General features: G+C 44.6%; 2 protein-coding genes across 5 annotated transcripts in view; one reads left to right on the top strand and one right to left on the bottom strand.

Moving 5' to 3' along the window:
• LOC144173932 (thymocyte nuclear protein 1-like) overlaps nt 1-5,544 on the top strand; it is a 34,999-nt gene extending 29,455 nt beyond the window's left edge. For all 3 annotated transcript variants that reach the window (XM_077702280.1, XM_077702279.1, XM_077702278.1), the window contains exons 4-7: nt 2,104-2,199; nt 2,315-2,376; nt 3,218-3,408; nt 5,387-5,544. In XM_077702280.1, coding sequence (XP_077558406.1) covers nt 2,104-2,199; nt 2,315-2,376; nt 3,218-3,408; nt 5,387-5,439 — 402 coding nt within the window. In that variant the 3' untranslated portion in view covers nt 5,440-5,544. The remainder of the gene's footprint in view (nt 1-2,103; nt 2,200-2,314; nt 2,377-3,217; nt 3,409-5,386) is intronic.
• Nucleotides 5,545-9,737: 4,193 nt separating this feature from the next.
• Nucleotides 9,738-16,511, bottom strand: part of LOC144173930 (CD151 antigen-like) — a 93,571-nt gene continuing 86,797 nt past the window's right edge. For both annotated transcript variants that reach the window (XM_077702277.1, XM_077702276.1), the window contains 4 exons: nt 15,127-15,225; nt 12,827-12,982; nt 12,143-12,226; nt 9,738-10,440 (listed from right to left, as the gene is read on the bottom strand). In XM_077702277.1, the coding sequence (XP_077558403.1) occupies nt 10,366-10,440; nt 12,143-12,226; nt 12,827-12,982; nt 15,127-15,225 (414 nt within the window). In that variant the 3' untranslated portion in view covers nt 9,738-10,365. The remainder of the gene's footprint in view (nt 10,441-12,142; nt 12,227-12,826; nt 12,983-15,126; nt 15,226-16,511) is intronic.

Here is a 16,511-nt window from a genome sequence, read left to right as displayed (position 1 = left end):
TAGCCTGGAAAAAACGCCAGCATGATTCTGGTTCACAAGGAGGGAGATACTGAAGACGTAAAGGATTACAGACCCATCTGCCTACTCTCGGTTGTATACAAGCTGTTTACCAAGGCTATACCTAACAGTGCAGGTCACAGCTGACATTCCCAAGAGCCCAGAGAGCAGGCTGGGTTCAGGAAAGAATAATATGGATCAGATCCAAGCGTTTGATTCAGTACACACTGCAGCAGTGCTGGACGCATTAAAATACCGGGGAATAGAGGAGACTTGCATAACATTTCTAGATGACATATATAAGGAATGTACGGGCAGGATCATCCATCACGAACGAACGACAGATTCTCAATCCAAAAGGTGTGGGCTAACGTACGGGACAGCAGAGGACCCCGGCTAGCTTCGCTAGAGAAAGTGCTACGTGCCGTACACTAGCCCCTGTGGAATCCGAAGACTGACGCACGGGTTTGGGTGCTCACATGCGGTAGACAGGCTCCGGCAATCTAAGGTAAGGCTTTATTGCCTGGCAGATACAGGGCGTATACCAGACAACACGACTATCGCTTGCAGGGAGAGAGTGGCTTCGTTCGCTCACTCAAGCCGCGGGACTCGGACCTCGATATCCGTCATCACGGCCGCAGGAGCAGGGGAGGCATCCCGTGTGACCGATCAGGGCAGAATCTCTCAGCAAAGCCCGTGGAGCCAAATGGGTTCACCGCCAGCGGGGCATTCGGAGTAGGCACTGCCGAGCCAACCGATTCCGACCAAATCGCCCAGTCAACTCGTTCGTCCCACAGGTCGGCTCGGGGGGGAAAGGAGCTCTTCCCCTGGTCGGGGAGAGGGTGGTGCGAAGGAAGGTGACAAACTGGTCCTCCTTCCCTCGCGCCCTCGTGCACACGTTCGCGGCGAGCCAGTTCGGTGCGCCGTATGGGGTCACGAAAAGGTCACGACTCACGTGACGCGCCGGCTGCCCAAAATGGTGGCTCCGAGGTTGCGAAAACATGTGCAGGGGAGGCGTAGGGAAATAAGGGTCCCCACAAAGGGTTTATGACACGGTGATACCATCTCACGAAAACTATTCACAGCATGTCTGGAGGGGCTATTCAGGAAGCTTGACTGAGAAAACACAGGATTAAGGATAAATTGGTAATACTTGAGCCATTTGAGGTTTGTGGACGGCATAGTCTTGCTGAGTGTGACTACAGAGCACATACAAACAACGCTTGAGGAACTACAATTGGAAAGCGCGGCCGTGGGGCTGAAAATAAGTATGAATAAATCTAAAGTAATGAAGAATAAGCATGCCAAAAACGTCCTCTTCAGCTGGGGAACGAAACGCAGAAGAAGTAACAGAATATCACTACCTCGGAATGATGGTTAGTGTTTACCCCAACCTCGAGAGAGAAATCCAGCACAGAGTAGGTATGGGTTGGGGATCACTCGGCGAGCACTTTGAAATAATGAAAAGTAGCTACCTTTATCACTGAAAAGAAGAATATGCAACCAATGCGTGCTGCCTGTGTTGACATAGGGAGCGGAAATTGGGCACCTTACTAAACAACTAGAAAGCAAACTTAGGTCTGTTCAATGCGCCGTAGAATGAAGAATGATGGCAGTAGTGCTTACGGACAGGAGGCAAGCTCCCTGGATCAGGGAACAAACTCTAGTAGGAGATATCATAGTTTAAATAAAGAAAAATAAATGGACTTGGGCTGGCCATGTAGTGAGACAAACTGACAACCGGTGGACGATTAGGGTGACAGAGTGAATACGGAGAGATGGGTCTATAAGAAGGGGAAGGCCAATAACTTGACGCAGGGATGAAATATGGAAATTTGGAGGCAGGGAATGGACTCGGGCAGCACAGGACAGGAGCGGCTGGAGGTCAATGGGAGAGGCCTTCATCCTGCAGAAGACTTAAATAGGCTGCTGCGGCTGATGACGATGACATTCTCTCTCACAGGTGTTCATCGCTTTTTAATTTCAGCGATAAACTAATGTACATGTGTCATTAGAGCGTTTGGTTAGAGTGCTACAGTGGCTGCGGTTCCAGAGGCAGAGTGCCTATGACACAGCACTAATTTCAGTGCCTTGCTTTCTTTCCAGGCTCGAAACATTATGCGCGATCAGATGAAGATTGGCCACCAGTGTTTTTTCTACCACAGTAACTGCAAAGTTCCTGGAATAGTCGGAATAGTTGAGGTAAGAGCGTGCAAGATAACATGCGGTGCAGTGCATGTATGCTGGAAAGGGCTGCTGTTCTTTGCCGATGCATGATGCAGCATGCTCAACTGAGAACACTTCATTTCGTCCACAGGTTGTCAAGGAGTCTTACCCTGACCACACACAGTTCGACAAGAACAACAATCACTATGACAGGTAAAGCAGCGGCTCATTTGTTTTTTCGTTTATTTTTTTTTTTTTTTTCTGGTGCTGACTACGTTCCCCATATTCTTTTGTTTGTTCGTGTGATGCGTAACTTTTATTAAGAAATCAAGAGAAATTCATTGATGCTTCTTTTTTATTGCCTTATGTCACCAAAGGAGGCAAATTTTGAAGAAGAAATCCTGCATTCTCGTTTTATTCACTGCAAGCTACGTCATAACGTGATGGCATCTCTAGCACATATGTTTGTATGCCTAGATCAAGGTGTGCAGTTTTTCTCCCGTTGTTGTGCCATGGGTGCACTGATATTTTTTTCTAGCCGTATATTTTCTATTTTATGACAGCTTAGGGGTAGATGAACAGAGGGATAAACCAAGGTTCTTCTGCATAAGTTCACAAAGAAAACATATTACTTTCGACTCAGCGGTGGGAACTGGTGGCATTACTGTATTGGCCACAGAGCCTTGGTGTTTGTCGTTCGCTCTGCAGCAGATAGGCAGAATCCAGACAAACTGACTTGGGGATTGTGCAGGTGTTTTTGAAACGACTGCTGAAATTGACATTGAAGGTTAAAAAGCTGGTGCGCTGTTGAGCAGAAGTCAATAAACGAGAGTAAGCACATATTTTTGTACTGATTAATATATCAATTGCGAGTTTTATTCTCCACCCCCTATTTTGTTTTAACTTTCTCATCCAGTTTCGTGGTCAAGGTTGCATTTGTTATGCCAAGAGAGCGAATGTTGTGCTTGGATTTCACTAACCTAAACACAAGCCATTTTGCACTGCGGACAGGCGCGTGTCAATTGTTCTGTCCTGTGCCTCATTTCTACCCCAGGACCAGTAGTGCAGATAACCCGAGGTGGTTCATGGTTGACGTCAAGTTTGTCCGCAAGCTTGACCGTCAGATCACCCTGGCCGAACTCAAGGAGCTGCATGAAAAACACAAATCACAAGACCCCAAGGGTCCTCTAGCCAACATGGCTTTGGTCGCAAGGTCGCGCCTTTCCGTGCAGCCAGTCACTGAAGGTGTGTGAGACATATCTTTCTCTTTATGTGCGCATGAGCCTCTTCCCTTGGCCACGGCAGCTGTTTTTCCAGTGAAGCGGGAAGCAGAAGCGGTAGTGCTTATGAGATTGCGGCATGCATTAAGGGTACCGTGTTGGTCGGCACGGGGCGGCAGTGTGCTTGGCAGCCCAGATGTAGCTGCAGCCCATAAAACCAGAATATTTTTGTGGGTGTGTGTCTTGCTCAAGCTGCCATCCTGGAGTTAGCAGCAGTTGCTTGGCTAGCGCATCTTTCAAGCATGTAATTAGGCACTCGTTTGAATTGTGCATTACCGTTAGAGGTGGGAAAAATTCAAGCAGAAGGCAATTCCGATTACTGCCGGCGTGATGCCCTCCCCCCTCTAAAGTCCCTGCAGCCACTCCCCTACTCCCCCAAGCCTGCTCGGTTTGGAGGTCAAATTGACGTCCTACTGTGGGGAGACATTTAGACAGAGCGTGCAAAGAGGCCAAAACAGTTAGACAGGCTACAAGTGGACTAACAAACTTGGTGAAAAGCCCCAAAATGTTACCAGCACTTGTGGTTGTCCTTTTTTCTTTGTCTTTTGCATCGTTCCTTTTGCCCTGTTCTCCTTTTTTTGTTATTATTATTAAAAACTTAGTCTATTTGCATGCGTATACCCAGGTGAAATGCATCATAAGAGGCCTCTAATGTTACAGAAGCTTACAGACAAAGTTTTGCCATCACTGCTGCAAAGAAGCGTAGTGTTGTTAGGCTAATTCGTACGTTTCGGGCACAGATTAGTTTTTGTAGCCATCCATATGTACAAAATGGTCATAACGCCCTCAGTGATCGAAACCATGCTAAGTCTTATTTGGGCACCATGTAGTGTTTCATACTCAACTCAACTTTGTCAGAGTTGGCCAGTCTTTCCCTTATGGAAAGGTAAAGTGTTCTGTGCTTTGGCCACATTTTGAGACTAGGCTGGGGCAATAGAAAATTTTCAGCCAACAGATCTTCCACTTACCTGTATTGTGCAAGCATGTTTGATGCAAAGCCTTTTTTGCGTGACAAAAGCAGTAGACAGGTACAGTGCTAACTGTACAGCCCAACTCTAGTGCAATAGGCAATTCGTTAAGGCCGCTATCATTGCTGCTGTTGTGTTTCTGCAACTGTTTGGTCCAGATTAGTAGAACTCTGCTGTAAAAAATAGCAATGCCAGAAAAGCAATGCTAAAAAAAAGTAACACGAAAAACCTGATATGGTTGGCATAGAAATGTTTTACTGAAGCCTTTCTCTGATTTGCTGTTCAAGAATTGAGGTCACCGAACTGTGAGCTCTCCACGGCTGGTATTGTGAGTGTATTCATTCTTGGGGTGTTCCAGTTTTGAGTGCTTGCTGATTGGCCCCGGGCAGCCAGCATGGGAGCGAGCTCCATTCTGTTCTGGGGCCCTCTGACAACTTGAAAGAATTTTGCAAATTATGCACACAGAGTGCATGCCCAGAAAATTATTGAAATAATAAAATCCCAGAAACTAGTAGCATAAACAAGCTGCATGCACTTTCAGCATAGCAGCTTTTTGCGACATTTGTAGTGTGTTTAATTATTTATAAAAAAAGTATTGGGGTGTGCTTGCAAAGGACTTGGTTCTTTTTTAGCAGACTACTGTAACTTCCTTTATTGACATCTGTTATATTCATTTTGTCGACAGCTCAAGGAGCTGTAATGTTAACTGTGATGCAAGAGCTGTTGCATTAAAATGTAGAAAAAGTTGTCTGCTTCAGGAGCAAGTGTCTACTGCAGCAACTTTTTTTCCCCCTGCCTCTTGTCATGTTAAAGTCAATTCGCAAAGTTTGCCCCAAAGTGTGTTACCTTCATGTGTCATAATCTTCACCTGCTTTGCCGCTGGCACTATTTGATAAAAACTTCATGCAGGAGAAGTTGTGCCACCAAAAACCGGAGTCATGTGCGGTCTTCTTTTCTGCTTGTGGATTGTTGCAGAAGAGTGGGACTTCATTCTGAAGCTGGAGGAGTTGCCGCAGAACAGCAAGTGAGGAAAGCAAGCCAATAGGGAGCAGGCAGAGCAGCAGCAGCCTCCGACACATTTCTGCTATGTGCGTACTTCATCTCGTCAGTTTATTACATTCTCCTGAAATGCCGCCTCTTGTTGCCTTTACTTTTGGTTACTTTGTCACTGCCTCGGCTGATCAAAAATTCTTTATAAGTGGCACATGTATGTGTGCACTAATGGTTTCTGGGTTAGCTAGATTGTATTGCCACTTAATAGGTTGAACAAATTAACAAAGATATATATATATATATATATATATATATATATATATATATATATATATATATATATATATATATATATATATATATATATATATAAATAAAGCTGCAAGCAGCAGATAAGTAAAACACAAAGCATCCAGCGTAAATTCAGTTTCTGGTATACCTACCTGAAAGCCATTTGTCTGCAAGTAATAGGCCTTTAGGGCCAGAGGTTAATCTGAGCTCTTGTAAAAGCTATATATTTCTAAAAATTGCATGCACTAGCAAATAGGCAATGCTCTCAAGAGTTAGGCAAAGCATTGTCAGAACCCAACAAGTCTTTCCAACTCATGTCCATGTCAGAGGTAGATTAGTTCAGCTTCAAATGCAGTGGTGTTGAACCCAAGCTCTGTTATTCCAATGTTGGCATTGTCCAAGTACTGTTTCGTGGATGTTTTTCCCCCCTTCTTTCCTATAAACACTTTTTGTTTGACTGGAATGTGACACTTTTTGTAGCTTCTTCGCATTTGTTCAGAGACAGAAAGTACCTAATCTGTTTATTTTGACAAAGTTAGGTCTGGCATTTCTCTCACATTTTCATGCAGTTTAGTTTTAGTTTGTACTAGCGTAAATGAGCCCATCACAAAGTGTGCAAGTCTTTCCTTCACGGAGCCAAGGGAATGTCAAGACAACAGGACACTGCTGTCACCGAGGAGAACATGTGGAGCATACCTCAACTAGCCAGCGAAAAACTGATGGACAGCTGAATTTCATTGTTGGTTGTGCTGATAATCTCATAATTTTGCGGCTAATTTGTGTTGTTATTTTTGCAACGCATGGGCTTGTCAGTTTCATTCCCGCCTAACATGCATGTCACCGAGAGGGAACTTTGAATTGAACAGGCTAGGATCTTCGGTGTCACGTACCATAGAGTTTCTTACAATATAACTAGAGGGGAAACTGGCGCTGCGATCGTACGCCTCAACGGGCGTGATGGGTAGTTGTGGATTCGGATTGGCGCTTGATGGCTCGTGGAACTTACTATAGATTGCAGGCAGTTTCGTTTTCGTTTTGGATTTGCATGAACGCATTTGCCTAGGCGGGGTGTTGAAGGAGTGATCAAAAATACGTTTCTCCTTGAACTGCATGCCTCGCGTGCGCTGACGCTGCCCTGAGTGGAATGTTTTACAACCAGAGTTGCGAATTGGGTGGCTTATCAATGCACTGCCGCACAGCGAGCATGACAACACAAATGACGGCGCCCTGTGCGGCGAAGTTGTCTGCTAATTAGGAGTTGCGGCGCTGCTCATTCCGCACAGCAATGTATTGTCAAAGCTGACGACGGTTGCGAATCGCTTGGAACAACCAGACCTTTCATGGGAACGTCGGCTCCTACGGCGTAGAACAGCAGCACCGGCGGCTGATAGAACGCAGCTTGATGGGTGTCACTAATTTACCCAAGAATAACTTCTCCAAAGGTAATCGGTTTCTTTTTTATTATGAGCACAAAACTTATCTTACTATTACAAACCACCAGCGCCGAAACTTTTACAAGTAGTTTTTAAGGAAGTCCGCGTCCTGCTGTAGTTGGCAGAAAATGGCAAACCTGCTCCACAAACCTTCTCGACTCCGCGTCTGCTTTTTATTTAAACGCGCCGTTTTATTTCGTACAAAACCGGTTTTTCGTCACTAACTTTTTTGTTCACCATGTAATTTGTAAACGAAGAACCGGGCAATAAAAGCTTTTTTGTCAAAAAACACAATTTGCGCAGCCATAAGCCCGTTTTGATCCTACGCAATCCGGTTCCAAAACTACCCATCATTCCCATTGAAGCGTAAGCGCCGCTGCCATGTTCGCGTTGACACTAGCGCCAGTTTCCCCTCTAGTTATTTGTATGAAACTCTATGTCACGTACCCTCATCCATCCATGTGGGTGTCAGTCTATTTGACATCACTGAGTGGCTGAACTTCCATTCCCCAGCCTCTTGAAATGCGGGAATAATACTGATTTAACATTGGTTCCAACCGATGTTAGAAGACCACAATTATGAGGAGGCATCTGAGCAAAATTCATGAATTGGGGCATGTCAGTTTTTAGACATTGAACTTTGGTTTCAGTACTCCTTTAGTTGGGGAGTATCATGATACTCTGAAACTTCATTTGCACCCTCCTGTTGGAACCCTGGTTTGGCTAATGCAGTCCTGTCATTCCCATGTCAGTTGCAGCTTGTATGGCGTCGGTGTTTAGTCAACAGCATGAATTTCTGCAAATATTGCAAGACGCAAGGTCCGCACTAGGTGAACCTCATTCAAAGCACTAATATTTCCAGGGAAGTGGCCCTGGAAGCTTTAGGACAATGAGCAACATAGCCCTTGATATATCCAGCCTGGCAGGAAAACACATTATTCACAGCAGACAGGAACCTAATTTTGCCATTATGTAGCAAAGCCCTGACTTAACAATTTACTTGCGCTACAAGCTGTACCGGGTGGAAGCTAAAAATGCTTCTCACAGAAAATATGGTCATAGCGATGGGATTGTCCAGTTTTTTTCCTCAACACTTGGCTGTGTGAGAATGCCTCATTCTCACAGATGCCGCAGTTTCCCAGCGGAGACCCCAGCGCCTCCAACTCTGCTCATTTCTACCATGTGCGCCCCACTTTAGATACACTGCTGATTCAAGGTCTAGTTAAAGGGGCATGACGACAAAACACGTTTGGTTCATGAAGGCGGCTGTGTCCTGATAACAGTGATACCAATTTTATTGCAAGCAGAAAATGGATGAGCAGTGGCAACACGTCAGCCACTTTCCGGTGATGTCCCTGAGAAAATTTTGTTTGTGCAAGTCGCAGCTGCTGACCTCAGCCATGGCCAAGAAACATGACTCTGCAATTGGAGTGGGGCCTCTAGTTCCGTTTTATTGTATTACTTAAGTGCTAATGTGCAGTTAACGCACTGATGCGTTCTGGCCCACAATATGCCATTCCTTCCAATACTACGTCACTGTAGCATGTTTTTTGGAAATTTTTCAATATTTCTTCCTGTTATCTTTTTTCGGTTAAAATTTAAAAATCTTTCATGGCTAAAATGGAACAGAGTGAGCTACAAATGGCTTGTTCTCAAAAACTGAACAAAGATTTAGTTTGTCTTCATGGCTCTTTACAGGGAAGCTGAAGCGTTATCAGTCACATAAGCATACAGTCACCACAACTTTTTGCACTGTCCACCGGATAAAAAAAATCCAAATGCAGGGCATGTTGGGCACAAGGCAACAGAGCCAGTTCTTCCTTTTAATTTATTATTTGCATTTTCTTAGGCTGCTTGTTGTGTCGTACAAACTTTTGTAACCAGTAGTCCAGAACTGGTAATCTGTATTCGCTAATGGGACCACGGCTGGGGCAGTATTCTCATAACTGTCCCTTTTGAAAACGTCCCTTTTGAGTCCCTTTCATCGTGACGTACTTCCGGTTGAGCAGTGGGCGTTGGCAGTAGGTTTGTTGCGCTTGCGTTATGTCACTTCCGGTTGTTTGCTTTTAGCCAATCAGGGCTCGCCAAAAGGGACACTTTTGAAAGGGACGCAAAAGGGACAAAACTCCACAATACCGCCCCTAGAAAGCCTTCCTCGAATGCTCTGAGCGACCTTTTTGAAACCTGAGCTAACTCGGTACTCAACACAGAGAATATGTTCTCAAGACACTGGCTCTGAAATGAGGGTTGCGGCCAAAGAAGGCCCTCCATTGGTCTTGGTCCATGATGCCTTTGTTGTATGCGCAAATTTTCTTACGAGCATCCTCTTCTGTGCGTCAAACTGTGGAACTGAAAGTTGGCTCTCTCTCGTAAAGCAGGCATCATTCGTTGCAAATCAGGCTGCTCAGGTGGCTTCTTTGCATGATGGAAAAAACGTGCACAGAAGCCAAAACTGGCCAGCTCGTGCACGGTACGTTGTGCATCGTTTCTGCCCCTTCCTGTAACCGTGAAGTCCAACTACCACAAGAATTGAACATAAGAGTGAAAACCAAGAAACTGGCGTAAAATTTCTTTGTTTTTTTTTTTGTTTTTAATTGATGTACTCAACACAATTGACCACAGTCAGTTTATTTACAAGCAAAATACGTAATCCTTACAGAAACCTAGATAATATATAAATAAGGAAATGCATGACAGTTGTACGCACAAACGAACAGCTGACTTGTTACCGCAGTGTCAGAAAATGCTTTCCTTTTCCTGTCTCTTGGCTTTTTGAAGTCTATGGCTCTACACTGGTCGCCAAGCACGTGATCTATTCGGCACACCATAGTGTAATAAGCTGGTCATTAGCATTGGCGTAGTGAAAATTCATCGCAAAGCTTAGCCCGAGCTGGGCTATGTTAAATTACACACTGCATTCCTTGCGAGTGTTCCCATCTGAGTGACTGCATGCATCTTGGGAGGTTGGCTGGCTCACAACCAGCAGCGCTAAAATCACGGTACCTGCTATTGCAGCGAACAACAAGTATGTACAAAAAATGTGACACCGAGATTCTTCTCTTGCAACATTAAATGCCTAGCACACCAAATAAATACCCTCTACACAGCTGCACAATCAGCCTATGTACAAAAGAAAAAAAAAGAACACGGCGGCCGTTCTGTAGCTCTTCCATTTGAACTGCCCAGCCTTTGGCGTTGCACAGGTCCCTTGCATTGCCGCCCGCCTTGCAAAAAGCCCTAGTAGTACTGAGGGTGCCTCCTGTAGTCCCGTAACCTCAGGTACAGGCAGCAGGAGAATATCATCCCAAAGACCTGAAGAGCAAAGAAATAGCACTGTGTGAAGATGTGCTCCTGATGAAGCAGAGCCAGCAATGTTCGCTGATGTAAATAGTGACCCCACCTTCATGTCCCTGTTCATCATCTGACCCCGTAAATTTGTGCCAGAGGCCATTGCAAGAATACAGACATTATAGCAAAAGCTATCTTGAAACCAAAGCCAGTCACGCCCTCTGCAGTGGATGGCAATGTACCTGCCTATCATGTGACACCATAGACTCGCAAGGCCGTATCAAGGACACTGCAAGGTCAGAGATTTGAAGTTTCCAGCAGGGGCAGGGGAGGGGCTCAATGGAAATCTTAAAACTATCATCAATTTGTGTCATTTGTCCTGCTGCCACATAATGCTCTGGCGTAGTCGTTAACCTGCCGGTGTTGCCCTTTTTATACTCTTGACACATTATTTACATAGCCTTCTATTACATTTACACAGTATGCCTTTGTTTGAATGGCCTGTCCTTCAGTGTGCTACAGTTTCTAAGGGCATTGCAAAGAATCAGACATGCAGTGGAACACAGTTTTTTGCTACCTTTATCGTAGTAAAGGAGGAGAGGGAGGGCCGCAAGGGAACAGAACGATGTGATTTCGTCACGTTACTGTTCATGAAAGGAGTGCATTCCCGGCGCACCAGAACCCCATTTTCGGCAGCCTGGACATGGGCAGCTTCAAGCAAAGTTTTAGCTCTCTCTTTTTTTCCCCTTCTACAGAGTCACTTCAAGTGTGCTGACAATCCTGTGTGCAGTTTGGTATTCTCTTTTGACTTTGAGGTTCAACGTTCCATTAAACCTGGCGGTTCTAGTAGCACTGAAATAGTAAGCCAGAAGTGCACAGCAGGCACACACAACAACAACACTACAAGGGTAGCAAATGTGCTGTTCTTGGTGGCTTACATGTGAAAGCTTTGCTATTTGCGCACCCATAAGCACCAGTGGTGCAGCCAGAAATAGTTTTTGGGGAGTGCTGTATGCCGTCGGTAAGAAAATAAAAAGAAGATAGCCTGCGCCCAAACAATATCCTACTCATGAAATAGAAAAGTAGAAACACCTCCCCTGGCTACGCCCCTGATAGGCACACATCTATAGGTTGCGCACCTATACCTATATGAGCGCACTTCAGCGGCATCAGCGGTGTGCAGATGTTAGTAGCTGCCAGTCATGTTACGCCCGCCGTGTGGCGTCTGGCCTAAAAAGCTAACACTCCAATTATACAGTGCTGCAGCTGAGTCGCCACCACTCACATCAGCTGTGCTAGCGCAGCTAGGTATAGATGGTCATGTTATTGCAAGCTTAACACAACATGTGCATACTATGTCTGACTATAAACACATATTTGTTTTAGTGCAACCAAAGAGTAAAGATTACTCTATGTAACTTCCCGACTGAATTTGAAGTTTTGTGCTCTAACAAAATACGTTCTTCAAATTGTCAGCATAATGAGATGTATACACGTAAGGGCATCTATAGGCTTGTAATCAGGGTTTTGAGTTTCGTAGTGTAAGCCCTAATGCAAAACGAAATATATTTTTTACGCACTTGGGGCCTAAAAAAATCGGAAAACGTGTAATTTCACTCCACAGATAGAAGTAGTTCTACTCGTTATATATATATATATATTTTTTCACATGTTCATGTGGGCATTTTTTGTGATTTACAAGACACGTGCTGAAGTTGGCCTTTACCTGAACAAGGCATATTCCGAGGCCGACAGCACCTATGATGATTAAATGTTCCCGGACTTGCTCGTCGAGTGCATTTATGCAGCCCTGGAAAGTGGCAAAAGGATGCGCCAAACAAGTTAAACATTTGAGTTGACACGCAAATGCTAAAAGAGTTCCTGGCGACTTCATTCCTTTTCTGGTAATCTCAATGCAGGCAGAACTAGATATGTGCTCTGAACAAAGCCATCATTGAAATTAATATCCCCTACATTGGCGCGCGTTTAGTGAAGGAAGTCTACGCAATGGCCGGGTAGATTTTTTTTTTTATGTGCACTGCCAACAAGAACTACATTATCAGTTTTGTGGTGCTCTAAAACTGTGTTTTTAATGGCGATTTACATTGGTCAGGTGAAACGAATTTTTTTTTTTGAGTCATGAAGGGTAGTATAAACTTCACTGATCACCCAGATTGCATGTTTAATGTTTGCTTTTCTCAGATCAGCATGGTCGGTGGTTAAGGTGCTATGTTTGTCTTCCTCTGGTGAAAACTCACAGGCTTCGCCAAAACCTGTGTCATGTATTGTCCAAGTTTATGTGCTCTATGTGTGGCTTTGTTGATGTTTGACAAATGAAGGTACCCAAGATCGGCCTTTGCTAATCATGGTAATGCAACTACTGCGGCTGTTTAGGTAAAGCAGTGCTCACATCGTAGTAGATGTTTGAAGGGTGGTCCAGCTTCCCGCAGCCTGTGCCTATGGTCTTGCAACAGGAGTCTGGGACCTTGTTGCGGGTGCGAGAGTTCTTGCGGAGCCACACGCTGTGTTTCCAGTCTTCAAAGCCGTTGGCACCGCAGCACATGAACTGGAACGAGCAAGGCAGATCTTTGCTGATGCCTGAACTCTTTACACCGAAAAGCCCTTGTGCAGCCATTTCCCATGCTAGGAGCAATGTAGCTCTTGCAGACTCCATCTTTGCTGAGTACGAATGACATATCATCATCCTCATCAAATCTACCAAAGCGTGCTTTATTCTTTGTCCAAAGGTTAAATAAATGCATTCATTTATGGAAACAAAAAAGATGTAAACGGGGTAGGCACAGTAAGATTATCTTAATAATAGGCTTTTGTGCTTTAAAAATGTACACTTGATTTGTGCAACAGCTTTTACAAAAATACTGTGCTTGCGCGAAAAACATTCTTACTGAACCTCTTTCTCTCTCTGTTTCACTCATTGTGCAAAATAGGCACCAGATAAAAGTGCTGACTGAGCTAATATTTACAGAAAGCAGGGCCTTTCTCATAGTGAGTGGGACTGGGTTCACCATTGCCACATAATGCTCAGCCGTGAAGCCACCATAAGCTCACATCTGTGCTGTGCTGAGCAACAATTGTAGCGCCTGTACCGTGTCCGCTTTCTTGTGCGTGTTTCTTTGCGCTACTCAGTATGTTCTCACAATAATTGTAGGCACTTGGGTTAATCTTGTTAAAGGGACCCAGAAAAGCCTTTTGTAAAAGTTAAAAAAGGCCTGTATTGTCACGTAGTACCAATATAGCAATGCGATGCCGTTGGAATTATTGGTCTACATTCAGTATTAGCTGCGCCAGAAGCAATTAAGTGCACCTCTCCCCCCTTGCCGATCGATTCCTCCTCCTCCCTCTCTGCTTCTTTCAAAGCAGCTGGAAACACTGGGAATAGCTATGTGACATCGTGACGCTCGACTGCCATTCTTTGCTAGCTACATTCCTGTGCCTAGGCACGCGTCAATCGCTGCGGACCCGCCTTTGCCTCGGGATCGCGCAGGAAGGAGGAAGAGCAGCGGGAAGCCAATGGCAGTGACGTTGCCGGCAGCCGACCTCACCGGCGATTGGGCGAATCAGGGGGGCGGCTCGCCGTTGCGTCAGCCGTGACCAGCGTTATGTCAGCCGCGGTCGGCTCGCTGCGGCGTCGCGCTGATCAGCTGAGAAAGGCGATCTTCAAAAATCATTTACAAATTATCCGTACAACGTATGGGGCTCACACTTCGCTCAAAAATCCCCAGTTATGTGTTCTACCACCTGAATGCATTTGATTGCCACCTTCACAAAGCTTTTCTGGGTCCCTTTACTGCTGTTGTTCCTCAACATATCTGCAAGAATAAGGCAGTCCGCATTGATTTGATCGAGCTAAAGACCAACACCTGCAGTAATCTCGCGCATCACTAACATCCTCTGTTATCTACCGTAAAGTACCGATCAAGCGCCCGCCTCTCATAATGAGTATTTCAAGTTTTCGCGCACTACCAAACAAGCGCCTCCCCACTCCCAACCACTAATTGATGATCCAAACCAATGAAACCGAAACCGCCCGGGAACAGTTCTGACTGCGCTCGTCTAAACCAGAATCCAATCCAAGAACACAGGGTAGCCGTTAATTCCGCACACGCTCGCCATTTGGTTATTGTCATCTGACATAGCCGATTGTGTTTGCGACTTTGTGACAACAGTGGTTCGTGACATGCATTTGTAACAAAACACAGAAGACACTAGAAGATTTCTGAGAGGCACCAGAGCCCTTTTGCTGCGCCATGAATGCCCTCCAAATACGTCACGAGTACACCTTGTTCAACATCTCAAAAATGGGTTAGATGGTGGCAAGAATGGATTCTCTGGCTAACAGGACCAGCAACGCGGTTGACGGGAACACTGTATGACATGCTAACACTGGTTTTGCCAAGAGGAGCATCACAGCCTTCTTCATCTTTACTAAAAATGTGTTTCTCTCCAGTGAACTGCATTATTTTTTTCTTTTTCAGGGAGGGGGGGGGGGGGGGGGGGTAAGTTGGTTAACATTTACATGCCGCCTTTTTGAATTACGGAACAGTTTCGAACAACGGCCCCCTTCCCAAAATTCTCTGAACTATCCGCACTTTGAGGGGGGGGGGCACTTGCTCGGTATTTTACGGTGCTTCAAAGAAATCTGCGGCGGTAGGTGTTTCCTAGGTGGAGCGTTGCCCAAATTGTACGTACACTTCGTTGCATGTCATTGATGGCTTCTGTCCTGCTTGCATCGACGCCGTAGCTCTCGATAAAGGTGGTGTTCAAGCTGTCGGCAAGTTCATGCCATACCTGCAAAAGTTAGGGTCAAAATTACGCGAGTTCAAAATGGAAAGGGCCTCTTGTTATTGTTGTACTTTGATCTGTGCATCTTTCAAATTGTTGCCAAGTATACTCTGCTCTTGCAACCCATTTTCTTTGTGTTTTCAACCCAACATCTATACATTTTCTTTTTAAATACCCACAGACAATTTTCAGTCAGAAACCAGTGTGCCACGTGTGCCTGAAATTTATTGATGAAAACTCTTTCACGGTCAAAGATTAAAGATTCCGCAATGCCGCTGCCATGTGGCCTTGTACGTTTCATAGTAGTCTTGCATGTTTTAAATATGACGTTGGTAAAGGATTTAATGTATTGAGTAGGGCGGTGAAACGTGGCCAAATTACCTTCCAATTGATTGGTTGGTGCCAGCAAAGGTCAGCAAATAATTTGGAGGAAAAGTGGCAAGATTACAAAAAAAAGAGAAAAAAAAAGAAAACTGTGCGTAGTGGCGGGGGGTATCTCGCATGCCTAGGCGTTTGGCAAAATTCTCTTGAGGGTGTGCCGATGGTGCTTATGAAAGTGAGGTCGATTTTTATGTTATGGCACAAAGCTGACAAACCTTCTAGGATGCATAGAAACCACTCCAGGCATTTTTTTTACTTGAAAAAAAGAAACGGAAAAGCTACATCTTACTATTGTTTGTTTTTATGAGTCTACAGAGCTTTTGTATTGTCTGGACTATCACATCTTAAAACATGTGGATACTTTAATATTTTACCAACTGTTTCAAAGCAATTTTAACAACTATTATAATGAACTAACTATCTCTTTAAGAAAGTAATTGGTCTGCAGCCCTACAAGGAACACAAAAATTTGAAGATTCAGAGAAGAGTAAATTTGAGAGACGCAGGAAGTATTAAAGAGTGTGTTCTGGAGGGTTCTGTCGACAGTGTGTGTAAAGGACAAAGAGTTTACGCTGTTAAAGTCGAAAGTTCATTTTAGAAGGTGTGCTGCCGAATAATCTTGCATTATAAATATTGTGAAAAGGTGGCATTCAGGAACTTGTTCTTTCAATTTAAAACTTTTACACTGAGCGGCAATTCCATTTTGAGTTCATTTGAGTGGATTTTAACTCTTACTTAATCTAGGGCACCCCGCATATTGCATCCAATAATAGCCATCTCTCACTTATGATTTTGACAAAGTTCTATAGCATGCCTCTGCACAATATAGCTGCATTTGACTTGATGGTAGTTTTTTTTTTCTTAAAATGGCATCTGACAGCTCCAAAGCATTAAAAGTCTTGAATCTGCAC

The sequence above is a fragment of the Haemaphysalis longicornis genome, unplaced genomic scaffold (genome assembly GCF_048455015.1).
Source record: "Haemaphysalis longicornis isolate Haplotype H1 unplaced genomic scaffold, Haemaphysalis longicornis Haplotype H1 scaffold_3, whole genome shotgun sequence".
Taxonomy (NCBI): domain Eukaryota; kingdom Metazoa; phylum Arthropoda; class Arachnida; order Ixodida; family Ixodidae; genus Haemaphysalis; species Haemaphysalis longicornis.
Note: the sequence above shows the minus strand (reverse complement) of the source record. Positions and strands in the feature narration are given on the sequence as shown.